Raw genomic sequence first — 20,303 nt, 5'->3', positions numbered from 1 at the left:
AGGGGGACAATTCTTGCTACGGCTTTAAGTTTGTCCAGGTTGGGCTGAGCCCAGCCACAAAGGCAGAGTCTCCTCTGGGCCCTGTTTATGCCAAGACTTCCAGAAAGACAGCTGCCCAGCCCAGGAGATAGCAGCTCCTGACCCAGGGCCTGAAGCAAAACCTCACTCAGCACCTCGAGTTCCTGTTACACAACAGCCAAAGAACATCCTAAAAATTCAAAAATGTGCACGCCTCTGGATTGCCCCTACTGGTTGTGAGCAAAGGTTGCTCAGTCCACCTGGCAGATCCTTTGTCAGAACCCATGATCCACGACTGCCAACTAACGTGTGTGTCCTTTCTCACGACACCTCATATATATAAAATCTTTTCACCTGGCATCCTATTTCATTCATCCTCACGATAACCCTGTGGGGGTATGATGATTTCTCCACTTGACAGCTGCAACACTGAGTTTCAGAGAGGTTAGGCGGCTTGCCCAAGGCCACACAGCAAGTAAATGGCAGAGCCAGGACACCCAGGTCTTCTGACCAGTCACCTGACCACAGCTACTTGGTCAGGTGCCATATCTGACCCTAACCCTCTAAGTGAGTTCCTTTTCTCTAGTAGGCTCAGCACTGTGTCTCTGAGAGGCTCTGCTTGGCCCTTCTCACCCTCCCCTCCCTGTCCAGCTCCCGGCAGCTGCTTGCAAGTTCTTTCCAGCCTCCTGAACTGGAGTCCCAGCAGAAGATGTCCTGACTGGATGAAACGCTGGTCAGCAAGAGACAGGAACACCATGTTTCCATTTAGGGATTTTCCCCCCCCCATAAGTTGAACCAGAGGAGCTTAACCTGGTTAACTTACCCAAGTGAGTGAATTCTGAACAGTTGGAGAAAAACAGGTGAGCGTCACTTAATGGAAATCTTAAAAAAAGTGGCAAGACTCTAAGTGTCAGAAGTAAAACGCCCGTAATGAACATAGACGCCACCTCCCGCCAGATGGACTCATATAATGATGTGAACTCTGGCGTCCATGTGTTCATCTCTTTGGGGCAGCAGAGAGAGGGATGAAGTGACCAAGAGGAGGAAAACTGCTCACGTGATAGCTCTGATCCTGTGTGGGGCTGTAAAGCTAGTCTATAATGCACTTTGCAGACTATCTTCCAAGTTGCCTGCTGGCAAAGACAGTGCCTGTTTGATAAGAATATTCTATCTGACCTCTTTGAACTTTTTCTCAAAAACATCTTTTTTCTGAAGGGACAGGGGTTGGGGAACTGCACACGACTTCCCAACCTGTTGGATGGATGCCATCTAGTGCTATAACGAGGTAACTCCTCTTCCCACAAGACTGGTTGGCAACCAGGACAAACAGACACAGCTCACAGGCTACCCACAGCACAGACCACAGTCCTCTGTCTTTACCAGCAGGAAAGTCCAGACAGAGTAATATGGACCCAAATGACCCTGGCCTTTTTCTCCTACCTGCCCAGGCTGGCATATTCTCCATTATATCTGAGGGTCTTTGAAGGTGTCTAACATGGGATGGAGAACCTGTGTGCTCCAGATGCCATGTGGAAACTTCTGCTACCTTCCTCTGGCCCTCACTGTCTCATCAGTGTCCTCTGCCCAAGAAGCAGCTTAAGTCTCCTCGGCAACGCCGCTCCTGCAGTGCCCCCTGGGCAAGGGCATGAGTGATAATCAGACAGGAGGGAAGGGGCAGGGCACAACCGTTAAAAGAATGCCACAGCCTTTGAGCATACGACAAACACTGGTTACGACCAAGATGGTGGAAGATTTTACTTCCCGCAGACTTTAAGCCTTATTATACGCTTATTGTAATATATTAGCATGTTAATGACACGCCCACCGGCGCCATGACAGTTCCGAGGCAGACCATAAGAAGCCACAAAGTGGGCAGGGTCCCAATGCCAGGGGAAATCCCCACCCCTTCTCCAAGAGACTTAGAATATCCCTCCCACTCATTAGCATATGAAATTACCCAGCCCATAAAAACTAACAACCCCGCACCCCAAGGCCCTCTCACTTTCTGAGAAGGTCCGCATTGCATTCGGTATGTGTATCCCTCTAAACAAACCCGCTTTCATTTCACTCTGTCTTGCTCTCGAATTCTTTCCTGTGCGAAGCCAAGGACCCTAACTTGGCCGCCCATCTCAGGGACTCCCCTGAGACCTGGGATGTGACCATTCTCTCGCCTCCCCCCCCCCCCCCCGCTCCCACCCTTCTCCTGCAACAATATGCCAGGGCCCCTGCCTGCCAGCTATGGAGGCCCCAGGGTGGTGCTGAATGCACCCATGTGGGGTGCATGCCCCCCTCCCCTCTGCGTAGCACTCAGGCCCTGAAGCAGGCTGCCTAGACCGGAGCATCTCAGTCCCTGGGCCGGAAGTTGTTCTCCGCAGCAGTCTCTTTCTCTGTAGAACTGGGCAGGCCTCAGCCCGAGGACCCCGACCAAAGCAAAAGACAAGGGTGGAGCAGTCTCACCCAGACACCCACCCAAACCACCCTGGACCTCCGTCAGAACCCAGCGTCCTTTATAACAGCCACCAAGCGGAAACCAGTCAAGTGTCTATCCATCAGTGGATGAATGGGTAAACAAATTGCGGCGTATCCACACCATGGGACATTACTCAGTCTTTAAAAGGAAGGAGATTCTGATACCTGCTACAACACGAGGAACCTTGAGGACATTATGCTACATGAAAAAAGCCAGTTACGAAAGACAAATTCCACGTATAGCTAGAGTGACCAAATTCATAGAGAGTATCGTGGGTGTTGCCAGGGGCTGGGGGTGGAGGGATGGGCAGTTAGCATCTAATGGGGACAGAGTTTCAGTTTCGTGAGATGAAAAGAGCTCTGGAGATCGGTGGCCGAACGCGAATGTACTTAAGTGTGCACTTAAAAACGGTTAACGTGGGGAATTCTGTGTTATGCGTATTTGCACCACAGTTGAGCAGAAACAGAAAACTGGCACCTCCAGCACCTCTCCATCGTGGGCGGGACAGAAGGGCTGACACCGTGAAAGCGGGGGCGTCCCAGCGCTATGCCTCCTCAGGGTACAGGTGCTCAGAGGATGCTGCACGCTGGAGAGCACCGGTTTCCCAGGGGGATGTGAGGGAAGATGTAAGAATGCCAGATGGCGGGCTGAGGAGGGGCAGGTACCATGACGAGGCAGGGGAGGGGGGCCCCACGGCTCATCCTGCCTCTGCACCCCGCATTCGGCCATGGACCGGGCCAGGCGACAGCGGGTACTGGCCCTCCTCCCCGTCTGCCTCGCCCTCGCCTTCTCCCTCACGGCCGTGGGCAGCAGCTACTGGTGTGAGGGCACCCGGCGGGTGACAAAGCCGCTGTGCCAGGACCATCCGGAGGTGCTGCACTGCGTCCACTACAGCAGCGGCAGCAGGGACAACGGGACCCAGGCCGTCCAGTACATTTGGGAGACGGGAGACGACAGGTTCATCTGGCGCAGGTTCCACCTGGGGCTCTGGCAGTCATGCGAGGAGAGCCTCGACAGCACAGGTGAGCACGGCCTGGGGGGCCCGGGGGGACAGGTGCGGGATGGCCACTAGGGCTTGAACCCCAGCTCTGCCGCTGACTACCTGTGTGTCCTCGAGCAAGGCTCTCCACCTCTCTGAGCCCCAGTTTTCTCACCTATAAAACAGGAACAATAGCTGTACCCATCTCTAGAGTTTCCATAAAGATGAAATGACCGAATTCACTAAAACACTGCACCAGATACAGGATAAGTGTTTATTATACATTAGCTTTTACCATTTCCTAGTGTCATTCAGTCTCTGGTGAATCTCGAGTGGCCCCCCACCCAACCCTAAACTGCATCCCCGCACGTTTAAGGGGTCTTGGAACAGAAGGTTCTCTTAGGAAACAAACTCATCATCGTTGGTGGGAAGGGAATCCCCTGTACGGAGCACATACCAGAAGTAAAACCATGAACAAGTCAGACCTTTATCTCAGGCAACCTTGAAATAACCCCAGCAAAGTAAATAGTGTTTTCTCAGCTCGCAAATGAGGAAACTGAGTTTCAGGCTACACAGGAGCAAGCCCTCCACCACCACCATTACTCAGCCCTGATTCGTTGATGTCTTTTGAACTTCAACGGGCTTGACAGGGTGGTGGTGAGGGAAGTGGTGAAGGAAGAGGACAGAGAAGAGGAAAGAGAAAGTTATAATTTGGAGGACGTATTTCAGAGAACAGTGTTTTTACCTCGTGAGCAACCGAGGAAGGAGGAATTCGGCAGCCTGGCTGCAAACCCAACCCCATGCTCGGGGCCAGGATGTTCTTCCCTTCCTGCTGGGAGAACACGGCCCTCAAGGTGGAAAGGAGAGGACCCCCACCCCTCAACATGCCCACCCTGACCTCAGCCTTATTACATTACATCCTTGTACAGTTTTTTGCTTTTCCTGAAGTTTCTAATTGCCTTTTCTTTCCCCATACCCGTAGCATTAGTAGTTTATTCCTGAGGTCTAAGTAAAAGGCAACAAGAAGGAACCCTCTAAGATGCTGTGTGCCCCTCCCCATCACTGCCCCCGTGGTCACTGCAGAGGGGCAGTGCCAAGCCTTGCCCTCCCATGTACACAGGCCAGTGCCTGTGGCCTTTGCTCTAAGTGTGGTGAGGACACTGCAGCAGTACAAGGAGCTAAGGCTACTGGCGGGGCTTTCCCCACCTCTCTCCTCTGGGAAGTGCACTCTCTTCCTATCCGTCCACTCTCTCTACCCTCATGGACAGATGCAGGAGGCTCACGGCCCTGCCTCCTGAAGGGTCCTCAAGATAGTCTCAGGTTTGTGGTTTGGAAAATACAATCATCATACCCCTAGGCAAATTGCTTGAGAATTACCATTCCCTTTCCAAGTCCCCATCTGAGGGTCGCCTATTTCTATTTCCACCGCTGCATATAAAGAAAGTATCACACCAGCTATCAAATGGTGCACATCACAATCACCCAGGGAGTTTGTAAAAATCCAGATACCCAGCCCTGGACTTTCTGATTCAGCAGATCTGGGATGCGGTCTATAAACCTGCATTCCCTTTAAAAAAATATTTAACCAAGGTAATATTTACACATAGGTAAGAGATCAAATCATTTTGAAAGGCTTCTAAGAAAAACTAACAGTCTCCTGCCGCTTCCTACTTCATAACCTAGTGCTATATCCAGGGGAAACCACTTTTAGCTTAGTTCTTTCTTCTGGTATTTGCCTCTGCATTTCTAAACAATACGCTGATATAGCTATGTTAGATAGTATCTATTAGATGTTAGATAGTATCATGTTAGATAGTATCTATTGACTTCCTGTCATAATAGACAAGGATAAATTTCTCTCACCACCACATCCCATATCTGCCATCCTTCTAATATAGTTATATTGCTATTTTATTTAAATCAACAAACCAAGAATTTATTTACACTATACACATATTGTTCATCACAGAATCAAGAAGGGTGCTATCACTACCTTAAACTTCTTATACAGCTTTTTGCTTTTCCTGTAGTTTCTAATTGCCTTTTATTTCCCCATCCTCATAATATTTTTTTTTTTTGCAGTACGCGGGCCTCTCACTGTTGTGGCCTCTCCCTTGGCACTTTGGTCAACACACAGAGTGTTTACTACACACACCCCCGTCTTCTCACGGGTCACATGACTGAAAGGTTTTTCGTATATGATCAGGAAGACGTGCTGAATTCTAAGGAGGGTTGATGTTTTCAGTGATTCATGGACAAAGCCAAGGAAAAGTAAAGAATGTATTTCTTGACCCTTTTCTGATTTACGTTTACCTTATATGTTGATGTCAAACCAGAAGGAGGCTTTACCAAGGGCTTCGCTGGGTTTCCTCAACGATTACTCCACACAGGTGCCTTTTAAGGTACTCTTTGTAAAATTAGATGTGTTGATAGTCACACAAATTTGGAAAATGTCGTAGACTACCTTTCCTTCTTGGAAATTCACAATGCACATTAGCACATTAAAATCTCAATAAAGAAACCTGTTTATTCTTACATATCCCAGTGTTTCCTAAAATTAGTTGAGGTAGTAAAAAAAAATGTCTGTGTAGAATAAGGATTAATATCCTGTGAGACTAGTGTTCAGTGGAACACTCTTTGGAAAAGGCTGATCTAGAACATCAGACTCATTTCACAGATGGGAAAACTGAGTTCCAGAGGTAGACAGGCCCCACTGAGGATTGTATAGCTAGATTCTGATAGAGCTACACATGCAACTCAAACTTCTTAACCCTGAGCCCAGACTTTCCCTGCAAACCCACAATACCCAAAACTTAACTGAAGGGCAATGGTCTTATAATTGTCAATGAATAAGTTTGTGCCCATCCATCTAAAAATAATACTCCACTCACACTTTTATATATTGGGGTTTTTTTTCTTTTTCTTTCTTTTTTTTTTTAAAGGCAGACTGCCACGTGCAGCGCCTCATTTGGATGTGTCTGGAGTCTCGGAAGCTTGACTACCCTACGTTCTCCTATAAATGGACCTTGAGAGCTTGTTTGGAGGTTCTAGCAGGGGAGCGCAGCTACTCGTATACCCTCGACCAAAGAACGGTCCTCCTCTATCGGGGAAGGTCGTCCTCTTCGACAGAGCGTGCAGCTTCGGGAGGGACACAGATGGAGCGGTGAGGGAGGAAGGGGACGCCCGCCTAGCCAGCCAGATCAGCTGAATGAACGCTGGCGATGAAAGGGGTGACAGAGGTGGCAGCCAGATCGCCTCACATCCTACGTATTTCTTGATATAATAAGGTCGTCCAGGTAAACCGAGGTCTTTCAATATCGTCATCACTTTATTAAGAAGGAAGAAAGGAGGCCATTGTCCTCAGAACACCTTCCCCCCTCCCCAGAAACGTGACCACTGTGCTACAAGATGCCCCGAAAACAAAAAAGGTCAGAATTAAATGTTTACTAGATAATAACTAAAACAGTAGCAAACGTATAGGAAATAAAGCAAAAGGCCTACATTAGGTTGCAAATAAATGCCTACAGAAGGTGGTAAGGGCTAGCGGGGAATGCCAGTGACCTTGAAGCCTCAGCCTTAGCTGAAGGGGGCACGTCTTGCTCAGCTCAGCCTTACGGGCTTGTGGGCTTATGAGCTCAATGTCATCAGTTCCTCTGGTTGTTCAGGGGAGCAAGCTATCTGGCTTTCCATGTGAAAACACATTGCCCAGGCCCAAGAAAGCATGGCTGCAGCGGACCGCAGCCTGGGGCCCCCTCGGGGAGATTACTCCGAACAAATTTCTGCTATTGAGTCTAATTTAGCACAAGTGCCTGGGAGAGTTGGGGGCAAAACAGGAAAAGACTGCAACTGGAGGTGGATGGAAGGCACCCACCCGGGGCTTTAGAGAGAGGGTCAGGAGAGGTGAGGGGGGCTGAGTAGATCTGGACGTAAGGACTCCAGCCTGGGGAGGATGTGCAGGAGAGGAGCCTTGGGCTGTCCGGCCACCCCCAGCTCTGCTGCCCCCTGAGGCTTCCTGGATATTTTCCTTCTGAATCAGCTCCATCTCCATCCCCCTAAAAGTTGACCCTCCGGGGATCCCCTACCTGGAGTGCTATTTCCGGTCATCCTCTGTTAAGTCACACCGAATAGCTCTGCACCTTCTTCCTAATGCCTTTAAAGAGAGAGAGCATCCTCCGAAGTGAAGATTTAAAACAAAAACTCCTGGTTGGGGCAGCGCTTCGACTAACTGTTCTTTTTCTTGGACGAATGAATTAGTCAACAAAATGTGTTGATTTCCAGTACTACGCTGTTCTGCTAAACTCAGAAAGTTCAAGGACAGAGGGACCTGGGCACCCCATAGTGGGTGGGGGCTTGGGGAGAACAGCAGACAGGTTTCCAGAGTCTGTCCCCAGGACTACGACACCGTTTCCTAGGCTGGCTGGCTGTACGGCTTGGCTGGTAAACTTCTGTCCAGCTATGTAACACCTGCCTGTCCGGCTTTGTGGGATTTATAAAGATTTTTCCTTTTAATCCTGCTGGGCTTATTCAAAAGGAACATCATTTCTGAGGATTCATATTAATCAAGGGGTCACTGTGGTCTGACCCTTCGCCCAGGCTAAACTCACCCTCCTAAGCTATTGGGAATTCTCTTAATCTCCTCGGCCGGCCTCCATTTTCACTTTGCCCTGCCCCTGGCTCTGTACCTGGCCTCCTCTTTACTCCTGCTGAGATAAGGCAGCCCTCTTCAGAAGACAAGATAGACCCTTAGGCCTCCGTGTATTAAGTATAAAGACAGCAGTGGTGATGTTGAAAAAGGCACTGGGTCCCGGGTGAGAAAATCCAGTTTCAACTCCTGATTCTACCAACCTGTTTGAGCCTGGCCTCCAAGTCTGTAAACTAGGGATATCTGTACTTGCCTTTATCAATAATTAAACACACCAAAAAGTGGAAGGCTGCTCTCAAGATACTTTCATAAGTTTCTCATTGGAGGACTTTGATAAAACCCATTTTGCAGATGAAGAAAGCGAGGCACAGAGAAGTCAAGGAACTTCCTATGATTCCTGACTGGGGCAGAACTGGCATAGAAGCCAGTCCTGTTGGATTTAAATGTCGCATTCTGTCCATGATGTCCATCTGCTACCCTCACTCCAGGCCTGGCTCACAGGGTTCTAGTGAGGAGCTGATGAGATGATGTGAAAAAAGGACCCCCATCAGCCCCAAAGTGCCTTGCAAGAGAGCAGGTGCGAGTGTTGAGATTTCCCCAAGGCTGTAGACCTCCCTAGTAGAACTGGGGCGACCAGGACGAATGTTGAGCTACCGTGGCCATAACACTGCTATCAACCGAAAAAAAAAATGCACAACCTAAGAGCTGAGAATTATGTTTTATCTGGGGCATTACTGAGGACCTAAGCCTGGGAGACAGCCTCTCAGAGAGCTCCGAGGGACCATTCCAAGGAGGAAAGGGGGGAGCCAGGATACATAGGAGTTTTTGCAAAAAAACAGGTAATCAAACATCAAAAGATTACTGCTAATTAAAGAAAAACCAGGCATCTCAAGAAAATGAGCGCAGCACTTTTCTATGTATGGGAAGACGCAAGAGTCTGGGCTTAATGAAATTCTTCCTTTGATGTGCCTCTTCACTATCTAGGGCCAGTATCCCGGTTTTCCGCAACATCCTTTGTTGACTGATACGGCAAGTGACATTCTCTGTCCACACCACTGCTGCCGCCAAAAGCAGAGAATCAACCAGGAAAAATGTCCCCTTGCACAATCCAAAACGGACTTAATGAGAAGGCTGCAGAGGCCAGTGTGGCTGTAGATTGGCAGCTAGCTCCCTGATTCTGTTGCGCTTGGTCCCAGGCAGTGTAAATACGCTCCTTCGGGCCACTTGTTGTGGACAGTTAGGTGACAGATGAATCCCTGCTTCCGAATCAAGCCCAGCAGGGCAGCTCAGCCAGATGGCGGTATCATAAACCCAAACTTTATTTCTCTTCTTCCTATAGCTCGGCAGAGGGGCAACGCAGAAGCATGAAGGAATGAGGCCCAAGGGTACTTGGAGGTTGAGCATGGCAAATCTCAAGGGTTATGGCCTTTGGGCATCTGTACCTTCAAAACATGCACCTGGCCATACATAGCATACTTGATGAAGCAGAAGGTGAATGCTGGCTTGCGCTAAGGAAGCAAAAAATGGGTTCTGCATTGGGAAGTCAGCTTGCGGGAGAGAGGACATGAAAGAAGAAGAGAGATCTAGACGTGAGGCTGGAGGAATGGGGGGAGGCTGTATGAGTTCTTGAATAGGAAAGTGATCTGGAATTTTCTCTTCTATAAGAGAAAATATATTTTCTAAAGTCCAAAGATGCTCCTCAACGTTACTTCTCTCCCTGAAAACTTCCAGAAAAGTTAGTTGACGTGATCTTTGCCCTCAAGGTGCTTACAGTCTAGTAATAAATAATAATTTATGCTAACCATAAGCAAAAAGGCCCCATTAGAACTCATTTTTAATTAATTAATTTATTTATTTATTTTGGCTGCGTTGAGTCTTCATTGCTGCGCGCGGGTTTTCTCTAGTTGCGGCGAGCGGGGGCTCCTCTTCCCGATGCGGTGCGAGGGCTTCTCATGGCAGTGGCTTCTCTTGTTGCGGAGCACGGGCTCTAGGCACACGGGCTTCAGTAGCTGTGGCACGCGGGCTCAGTAGCTGCGGCTCACGGGCTCTAGAGCACAGGGTCGGTAGTTGTGGTGCACAGGCTTAGTTGCTCCGCAGCATGGGGGATCTTCCCGGACCAGGGCTCGAACCCATGTGCCCTGCAGTGGCAGGCAGATTCTTAACCACTGAGCCACCAGGGAAGTCCCAGAACTCATTTTATTCCATTAAGGTTTAAGTGCACAGTAACTAGGAGAGCAGCCTTCCTACCTAGTATCTCATTTAATCTTCAAAGCAAGGCTAGTGTGGGGACTGTTGAACAGATTTTAGCAATGGGAAAGCCATTCCTTTGAAGAGTTAATGATCTATGCCCCTAACTTCGCCTCTTTTAGCTCCGACCAGCCCAGACTGGAAACAGCTGGATGCATCTCCGCTACAGCCGGCTGGGCTGCATTAAATCAGCGACATGGCTGGACCGCACAGGCGGGGCCCCTGCAAGCCCAGTTCTAGTGCTGAAAATGCCTCTACCTGTGTCTTCTTTACCATTTCTTCCTCTCAGATGTCCTTGGACCCACTCTTCCTAACTGTGCAGAGAAGAATCAGGCAATTTCCCAGGCTCCTCCCACTCTGCCACCCATGATTCATTTCGGGGCTGAAGTATGGAGAAATTGGCACACCCACCTGGGACAGGATCCCAGAAGGTGATTTGCTGTGGTCTCAATCATCCATCTGTCACTCACCCCCAAACCAGAATTGGGTGACATCCGTCCACTCAGTAGATATTTAAGGACTTAGCTCCTTCAAAGGGACTACACATCAAAAGTAGCAACGCAAGGTTTTCTAGCCGATCTGCGCAACGTGACAGATGATACAGGCAAAGCACACCCCCCAGAGCACAGAAGAAGCCTGGTGGTGGGTTCTGCCCTGTACTTGGTACACACGTAATAACTGCTTCCTTTCGCTTCCCTTCCAGAAAGCAAAATGGAGTACGAGTAATTGGCTCACTCGGTAGCAGAGAGAGTTCTGATATCTGCTCTAATTCATTTTTTTTAATGATTACGAACATTGTCACTTGCTCTCTACCCAGAAAGAAATTATTTCAGACTCATATCATCATGGTGCTGTTTGGGAAGTCAAGTACCCCTGGTCTAAGGCTTGCAGCATCAGTCCAGATGGGCTAAGTTATGCTATAATAACAGACAAGCCCCAAGTCCCAGCAGTTTAAGCCAACAAATTCATTTCTAGCTCTTGCTGTTTGTACTTTTCAGGTCGGCGAGCAGTGTCTCCTCACTGGAGCCACTCAGGGATCTAGGCAGACAGAGACTCCATCTGGACTTGGGCTTCTGTGACCATGGAAGCAAGAAGATGAGAACCTTTAGACAAAACACGGGCTCTTAAAACTTCTGACCAGAAGTGACCTCCTCCCCCCATTTCCACTCCCAATTCTTGGCCGAAGAAAGGCACACGGCCTAGCCTGGATTCACTGGAGCAGACCTGTATCATGATCCCCCAGGGAGGTGCACCACCTGTTGGGGAGCAATAAAGCCACGCTCCCCAATCCTTGTTCAAAATGACCTGGATACACTCAAGGGATCTAGAAACACAGTTTGCCCCTAATAGTCAAGGTTCACCCTACTTGGGCTTCTGTCCTCTTTTTCTTCTAGGTGAAAAGTGTAGGAGTTTCCAGAGTCTAATACCAGCTGAAGAACGAGGTAAATACCTTCCTCACGTTCTGACCACCAGCCCTCCTCGCACTTTGGACAATTTCTGTGGTTTTGGTTGGGTTGGGGGAAAAGAGGAAAGAGTTATTTACGGTTTTTCTACGAAGTCAAGTCCAAAAGCCAGAACCACTGGCTCTTTTCATGTGCCCTGTAGTCAGTAATGCTAGAAAATGTTAAACCACCAACTTTGCGGAGGAGAGGGGAAGCCCTGATCGGTAGTGTTTGCAACTTTCTAGGGAGTAAACGCTCCCACCATGGCTGATTTCAAGCTACCGATGTGAGGTGACCACAGAACAGGAAAGAGATGAGTCTAGCTCATCACTTCCTATAGCGTTTTTTCTTTTCTATGACACTCATCAAATTTGTACTTACTTTCTTAGTATCTGTTTTCCCAGCTGGAATATAGCTTTTGTGATGGCATGGACCACATCTGTTCCATTCATTGCTGTATCTACACAGTACCTAACTACCTTACAGGAGGCCTTTTGCAAATAATAGTTTCTCTCCCTGCCCCCTTTATTCACTCCCTTCCACATCCAGCGTAGTTTCTTGAAGCTGCAGATGAGGTCCCACCCAAAGGGTAAATCATAGGCTCACACAGAAACAAATGAGATCTTGGTATCTCGAATCAGGGCTCCTCAATGCTCAGATTCCTTTGCCCACCCTGGTTAAGAGGATCCTCTCCTTTAAAAGACAAAGATAATGTCTTCTGGTGGAATCAAAATAACACTTTAACTTTTGAACTAGGCCATGGGACCTCCAGTATCCCTCAGCTCCCCACATCAGAATTTTGCTTAGTGCTTTTTCCCTTCCAGCTAACAACAATCTTTACAAACTTCTCTTTCAAGCCCCGGGACCCCCCTTTCACTGTCAGCTTTCCAAGACTCTGCAGAGGTATCTGTGGTTTTTCACCCCGCGGTGTTGGTTTTGTATTTTTTGTTTTAGAAGTAAACTAACTCAAAGGACTAAATATCCTAGTACTTCTAAGTTCCCAGCGTCTCTGTCATCTTTACATTTCGCAGGTGTTTTGTGGCTGTGCATTGGGGCTGAGGTCCTGAATATCCTTCTGACGTTGACAAGCGCCATCGTCCTGGGCTCCAGAGTGAGTTATCACAGCTCTGGATTCCACTGGCTCAAGGTGGATGCCTCTGTAGCCATCCTCATGGTGCTTGCAGGTACGTTCCCCAAGCGCATCATCAGAACAGGCAAATTCCCCACAGCTGGCCCCAGAGGCAACTGGCAAAGCTCCAGGCTGGCTCTTCCTGTCGCTAGCCCATTCAGCAGGACATCTGGTCCACGGGAGAAGCTACTGAATTAATCCCATTGGTGGAAGCAATGGGTGACTGATGAAACAAAAGGGGGATAGGCACAAATGGAGAATAAAATTCATCAGTATGTCTCTGTCACAACCCTGGGAAGGGGGTCCACTGGCTCTGAGAACAGAGATTGCTTTGTTTAGTACGATGGTTAAGCATGAGTCTGTGGAGAAATCCTCCCTGCGTTCAGATCTCTCCTACTTAATGGCTGTGTGACCCTGGGCAAGTGGCTTAACTTCTCCAAGCTAGCTACCTCAAAAGGCTATGGTGAAGACTAAATAAGAATGCACCTAGTATATAGTAAGTACTCAAAAAAAATGGTAGCTTGTTAAGAATTATTATCCAAGTTTGGGGTCAATATCCCACTGAAGATGATCCCCAGTTGGTCACTGCCCGCCATACATTTATTAAATAAAAACATAAATGTAATGGGAGTCCCTGAAAAAGAAAGACAAAACAATAGGACAACTAATATTTAAAAGCAAAATTCAAGGAAATTTTCTGGACCAAAGACCAAAATCTGTATATAGAAAACTCCCTCCAAATACCTGACAAAATGACACAGTACATTCAAGTCCTAGACACATCCCACTAAAACTGTTAAAGGAAAAAAAATCGTCTGGATCTCCAGGCAAAAAGATCAATTCACCTACAAAGGACAGAAAACCACACTGGCAACTGACTTCGGTTCCCACTAATTATTTGCTATGTAAGCCTACTGTGGCCAGAATATGTTCAGATTTTTATGCAAAGTTTTTATGTGTCAGCGAACAACCCACATTCTAAAGAATAACGGGACAGAACTTGGTCAAGTATGGCTTAAGGCCAAACATACCTCAAGGACCTCCCCTATGTGCTGGGAAAGAGAGGATAGAAGATTGATGTCTCTGAGCATAGTGACATGGGGACATGATAACATAGAAAGGTGTGGTCTTGGGAGGGATGACATGGCAAAGGAACCTATACCACTGCGTAGATCGGTGACTCTAAGAGATTAGCGTACATGTAAAACATGAAGGCTGCTTGGAAGGGCTCAAGGAGGATGCTAGTGGGCTCTGGACATCCACCTCATGTACCGTAGAGAAACTACATTCTTCACTGTGGCTCACAAGCTTTCCTTGTGCAGGGCTCCTAGCCATGGTGGCCCACATGATGTACACAACCATTTTTCAAATCACTGTGAACGTTGGACCAGAAGATTGGAAGCCTCAGACGTGGGACTATGGCTGGTCATACTGGTGAGTTGCTGGCCACGGTGCTCGAGCCCCGAAGGACCAGCAGGGAGGCACACAGGTCTTGTAGGACCACTGACCTTGATCATGGTTCTGCCACCTGCTACTCTTGGATTAGTTTCGTAATCTTTCTGTAGCCCAGTTTCCTCATCTGTAAAATGATGTACCTGTCTCAGTGGTGCTTATGGGAATATAAAGAGGTTATGTTTATAAAATTCTTGGCACAGAGTAAAGTGCTCAAGAAATAGAGATAGTGCTGTTACTTTCTTAAACACAGCTTAAGGGGAAAAGTCCTGCTATAATTCCTAATAAATACTTCAATGAGGAGAGACCCAGCCCCTGATTCTAACGGAAAGACAGGCCATGACACAGAAGTTCTAGCTCTACCAGAAAGACTCGACCATGTCACACAAGACCACAGGGGTTCTCTTTGATGTGGACCTCCGAATCCTGGCTGCATCTTAAAATATATATATACATATACTTACATTTCCCTCCTCTATAACAACCTCTTGTGTTACTTTCTCTTTGTAAAACAAGTGTCATGTTCAGGGCTCACTCCCTCATCCTACTATATACCAGCGTTTGGCAAATACATCTATGTTATGACTAACCATAAACTTCATGATTTATTAGATTTTGAACGCGTCTTCATCTTTGAAATCTGAAGAAGTTAATTTTTACAAATGTTTCTCTTTATACCATTTCCTCCACTTGTCACTTTAGCTGTCTCCCTCTGAGCAGGTGCCATTGGTCCTGAGGTGACCTCACCAGCACTGCAGTCAGGAGTACAGCTGCTCTAGAGCTGAGAGGGATGTCAGGTGGGTCAGGATCTGTGGCCAATTTATATTGAGGTCCTACTGCTGTGGATGTAAAAGCAAATCCCAAACATCATAGGAGTTTGAAAAATGGTCTGTTTGTTTCCAATGCCATTTTGTTTCCTATTGCTTTCAATTTCTTAATTTTCAATAAAAGAAATACATACAACTAGTTTTTAAAACTCAAATGGTACAAACGTAACAATCTCTCAGTCCCATCTCTCCCTGCTCTACTCTTGCAACCCACCAAAACCCTCTGTCTTCCCGCTCCGCTCTGGAATGGAGCTGTCGAGTGGAGGTTTCCCTTTGCTAGTCCCTTGTTTCCTTGTGTCCTAGGTCCTGTATCATTATCCTAGTTTACAACCACTTTTTTGTGGGAGCACATCCTCCAGTAGCTTCTGAAGAAAGGATTCAATGAGAGAGAAATTATTTTATTCCTTGCATGTCTGGAAATGTATCTTTTCAATGCTCCACCTTGATTGATAGTTTGGTGGTATGTAAAATTCTTTGTTGAAAGTCATTCTCCCTTAGAATTTTGAAGATGTGTCTGTTTCCTTCTAGAATGTATTGCTTCCATCAAGAGTCCAATACCATTCTGATTCATGTTCTATTACAGGTAATCTATTGTTTTCTACTCATGATAATGTACCTTGAAGGGGATCTTCTTTCCGTCACATTCATTCTTCTTTCATGTGCTTGGTGAGCCCTTAAATTTGAATATTCACGTCCTAGAATTCTGAGAATTCTGTCTTTGATTTTTCCATTCCTCAGTCTTCTGCTCTCTTTTCAGAGAATTTTTATGAGTTAGATATCGGGTCTATTGGATTAATTATCTAGATGTTGTTGCACCTCTTATATCTTCTATCTCTTTTTGGTATTTCTGAAAATTTTCTTTCTATTTGTCTCCAACTTTTCTATTGAATTCTTATTTTGAATCTTATTGGACTTTCCAAGATCTTCCTTGTTTTCCAGTTGTTCCTTTTTCATATACCCTGGTATCGCTTTATTGATGCAATATCTTCTCATATTTCTCTGAGGATATTAATCAAAGAGTTTTCTTTTTGTTGCTGTTTTCTTCTCTTCCTCATTTTATCTTTTTCCTTCAGATTCCTTTCTTTCTTTTTGCGGGGCGGGGGAGGATTTGGGTTTTTTTTGGCCGTGCCCCATGGCATGTGGGATCTTAGTTCCCCAGCCAGGGATCGAACCCTGTGCCCCCTGCATTGGAAGCATGGAGTGTTAACCCCCGGACCACCAGGGAAGTCCCCAGATTCCTTTCTCTTCTGTTTGTTGTTGGGCCTTTCTCCTAGATCTTGGTATCCTTGATTGTCAAGTCATATTTAAGGATGACTGGAAACCCTGGAGTGGGGTTGGAACTTAATAACTGGTAGGGTTTTTGTAGCTGATGGGATATGGAGCCATTTATTTTACCTGGGAATTCCACCCCATAAAACATACACACATGTCAGTTTGCAGAGGTTCTCAGCAGCCACTCTTCTGGGTTCTGTGAAAGATGGAAAGTGTAGACTATCAACTCAGAATGCAATAGGCTTCCAGAGGATAGGGATATAAAAATAACCATGCCCAGTGCCAGTGTCCTGGGTTAGAGACAACAACAAAAAGTAATACATATGTCAGCAGATACTATGCTGAGTACTTCCCATGCCCATGTGAATTCCTCACAACCATCTGGTGTCCAGCACTGCTATCATTCTGGTTTTGCAGATGAGGAAACTGATCCAGAAAGATGAAGTCACCGCTTCAAGGTCCCACAGTTAGTAAGAGATGGGTACAAACCCACAGTGCAAACTCAGCACAATGACTCCAGAATCTGTTCTCTTAACCATCAACACGTTGCCTACAACACATTGGCTGCTCTCTGAGATCCAAATTGGGTAGAACCAGCAGCTAACGTTCCACCCCAGCAGGAAGCCCTGGAATCATAGCCCTACACCCTTTCCTAACTGTGCCTTTTGTCGACAGCCTCGCATGGGGTTCTTTTGCCCTGTGCATGGTGGCATCGGTCACGGCCACGAGCAGATACACGGCAGCCCGCGTGGAACTGGCAGAGAAGAAAAGCGTGCGGAAGGGCAGTCAGCTCTCTCAACACAACTTCCAGGAACCCGAGTCTTCAGAAAGTGTGTGGGAAACAGAAGCTGCTCCCAGCCCCGCTGGGCGTGCCCTCGTCAATATATCTGAGCACCTGCCATCAGATGCCAAAGGCAAGGTGTCCGTGTGCTAGCCAGGGTTCATGGCTGCCAGATCTGTACAGGCAGACAAGCCAGGCACTTATGTCCACAATGAACATCTTTGGAGTGGGCTTCCCAAAGCTGTGGTCCAAGTAAACCTTCCACCTGCCATCTTACCCTTCACTAAACACCTTTGGCTTCAGTTTCTGATTCCTGTTAACATGTCAGTATTTTTAAGTGACATAATATTTATAGACTATATCAACCATTGATACTCTAGTATAAATGAGCATCTCACGCTTTCCTGAGAGTTTAATAAGGGTGACAAAAAAAAAAAAGGGAACATGTGGGTGCTAAGAGTAAGAGAAGCTGAAGAAAAGGGAAAACAGGCTTTGACTCCAAAGGATGTAAATTTGTTGCCCACACAGTTTTGTTGATAGAAGAGTCCAGAACGTTTTTTCCTTAACTGACACACACAAATTGATAGTATGTGTGACTATCCCATATTTTCTTTTTTGTTTTAATCCAGAAGAAATGAATTTAAAAATTAGTTTTGTGGTATTTTTAAAACATATTTTCTTCTAAACTTTCTAATTTCCACCTACAGGAAAATCAGTCTGGAAGGATAATCAAATGATAAAACAAAATGAGAACGGTTGAATGGAATGACATCTTGTCACAGTTAAGTGGAACAAATGTTTGAATTGGTGTGCTTAAATGAAATTGCCAGGCGCTTCTGCTTCTAAAAATAAACATTGCAAAACATGCAAGTCTTGTGTGAAACAGTGGTGTGCTGCGTGCCTCCTAACTTGTTCAGTTACAATTTTACATAAATTTATCTTGTATTTTAAACTAACATGTTATTGAGGCCACAGGTTGTTAGACACAGAATTTGGGTTGTTGAAAAAAAAAACGACTGTCATATTCTAACCACCCTAAATGCATCTCAGCTTAGACTCATTTTTCAAAAATGTGTTTATGTTTAGTGAATATATCATTTCTGAAAAAAAAACCCTGAAATGTTTCAAATAAAATCACTCAATCTGCTTATGCTGAACTGTAACATTTAGATTGTCATAGAATAAGGGACAGTTCAGCTAACTTCTTCACGTTTGGGGCTCCAGTTGAGTACCTGCCTAATGAATGATGGGCCTGTGGCATTTTGTGTTTTGCTGAATCACGCATATCTGAAGGGACAGTAAACGGATTTTCACTGGAACGAGCCCAGTGCAGAGAAGCCGTGCTGAGATCCTCTGGAGCAGAAGGGTTTGTACCCAGTGACCCCTGCCCTCCACAGTGTACATGTTCTGTTATACGATTTGTCACCCCTGGGTGTCTGTGGAGGTAAATCCTGTGTCGCTGATGTCTGGGGCTGGGGGAGTCAGTGATCAACTAGACCCCGGGCAGGGCAGGAGACGCCTGGTTCCCGAAGCTCAGGTCAAAAAACTGATTCTTGGCTACATTCTGAGCTTCCAAGGCCCTCTGCTTCCTTTTATAGATATATATTTTTTAACATCTTTATTGGAGTATAATTGCTTTACAATGGTGTGTTAGTTTCTGCTTTATAGCAAAGGGAATCAGCTATATGTATACATATGTCCCCGTATCTCCCTTTATATTTTTTGTGTTGATTTTATTCACGTACAACATATATATACAGAAAAGTACCCAAACCCTAAGTGTGCAGCTTAAGGAACTTTTAGACAATGAACACAGCTGTGTAACCATCCCTCAGTTCAAGGTGTCTCATTTCCATCTATCTTTGCTCTTATGAAACAAATTCGGGTGGATTTTAATTCCTCCGTATATTGAAATAATCTGTTTACAGGTCTGTTCCCCTCTTATGAATTATAAATTATTTCTTTGCAACATGAACTGTCCTCTGTACATTCCAGCATCTAAAACAATCGTTGGCAAATAGAACCCCCAACACACACGTGTGTATAGGTATGTGTGTACATACACATGTGTGTTTATACAAGTATGTGCGCACACATTACCTGACTTAGCCCTGGCATCCTTCACCTCTGAATCCTGTCCAGAGTCCTCAGGAATGGGTCTCGATATGCATTAAGGAAAGGCAACAAGGAAAACCAACACAGACTAGGAAAAAATTGTCAGAAAGAAGAGAGAAACCAAAGCCATCGGGCACAGCAATGGGACAGAGCCATCCTGGGTGTTGTCCACACGTCACCTCTTATATTCTAACTCTACGCAGTGGTGCAGCGAGGAAGACAATAGCATTAGTATCCTCATTTCCAGATGATGGCCGTGACATTCAGAAGGTTTATGTGTGTGCCTGAGGCTACACACAAGTCAGAAGCAGAACTGGGGTTCAGACTCAGGGCTGTCCAACTTCAGACCCGTCATGCTGCCTTTCTGGAGGCGCAGTGGGAGCCACGTTCTTTTCTCCCCTTCTCCCTGCCTAAGTGAGGCTGTCAGAGGGCAGGGCGCTGGGGCATTTTGTGGAGGAGTAAAGGGGTCGTAAACGCTGAGATGAAGCCATGGAGGGAACACTCTTCTCTGATTCACAGATGGATTAGGGCGAGTGCAAGCTACACTCGGCCTGAAACTAGATGTGGTTCCACGTGTGGCTTCTACGTGGAACCGAGGAGGCTGCAGAGGCCCCCGAGGTGAAGGCAGGCTGGGACCAGCTCTGATCCAGACTGTGACTTTCACACCCCAGGTTTCCCAGAATGGTCCCCGACCCCGTAAATGCATTCATACTGGTCTTAGTTCTCAATTCTTGGACTAGAAAATACCATTATTTCAGGGTTACGTGAAGCTTCAGGCATCTTTCTTTTTTTTTTTTTTAATTTTAATTATGCTTTATTATTTGACCTACATGCTATTTATGATTGTATTGATTAATTTTAAATTTTTTCTTTTTCTTTTTTTAAACCCCACATTTGTTTATTTATTTATTTTTTTGGCTGGGTTGGGT

The 20,303-nt window shown here is 46.4% G+C and overlaps 1 protein-coding gene across 1 annotated transcript; it reads left to right on the top strand.

Annotated features, from left to right (window-relative positions):
• The first annotated feature begins 3,215 nt into the window (after positions 1–3,215).
• GSG1L2 (GSG1 like 2) lies at positions 3,216–17,412 on the top strand. The gene is made up of 5 exons (XM_059997309.1): positions 3,216–3,510; positions 11,751–11,798; positions 12,830–12,982; positions 14,250–14,361; positions 17,154–17,412. Exons 1-5 carry the CDS (start codon positions 3,216–3,218, stop codon positions 17,410–17,412), a joined length of 867 nt encoding a protein of 288 aa, XP_059853292.1.
• The last annotated feature ends 2,891 nt before the right edge of the window (positions 17,413–20,303 follow it).

This window comes from Delphinus delphis, chromosome 19, assembly GCF_949987515.2.
Source record: "Delphinus delphis chromosome 19, mDelDel1.2, whole genome shotgun sequence".
NCBI classification, from domain to species: domain Eukaryota; kingdom Metazoa; phylum Chordata; class Mammalia; order Artiodactyla; family Delphinidae; genus Delphinus; species Delphinus delphis.
This window is presented reverse-complemented; position numbering and strand designations above follow the sequence as displayed.

What these genes read in the sequence shown, in the direction of transcription:
- GSG1L2 (XM_059997309.1), top strand. Translation starts at nt 3,216, where the DNA reads ATGGACCGGGCCAGGCGACAGCGGGTACTGGCCCTCCTCCCCGTCTGC. An exon ending in GGAGAGCCTCGACAGCACAG is followed by an intron (nt 3,511 to 11,750) that starts GTGAGCACGGCC and finishes TTTTTCTTCTAG; the next exon opens with GTGAAAAGTGTAGGAGTTTC. An exon ending in GACTATGGCTGGTCATACTG is followed by an intron (nt 14,362 to 17,153) that starts GTGAGTTGCTGG and finishes TTTTGTCGACAG; the next exon opens with CCTCGCATGGGGTTCTTTTG.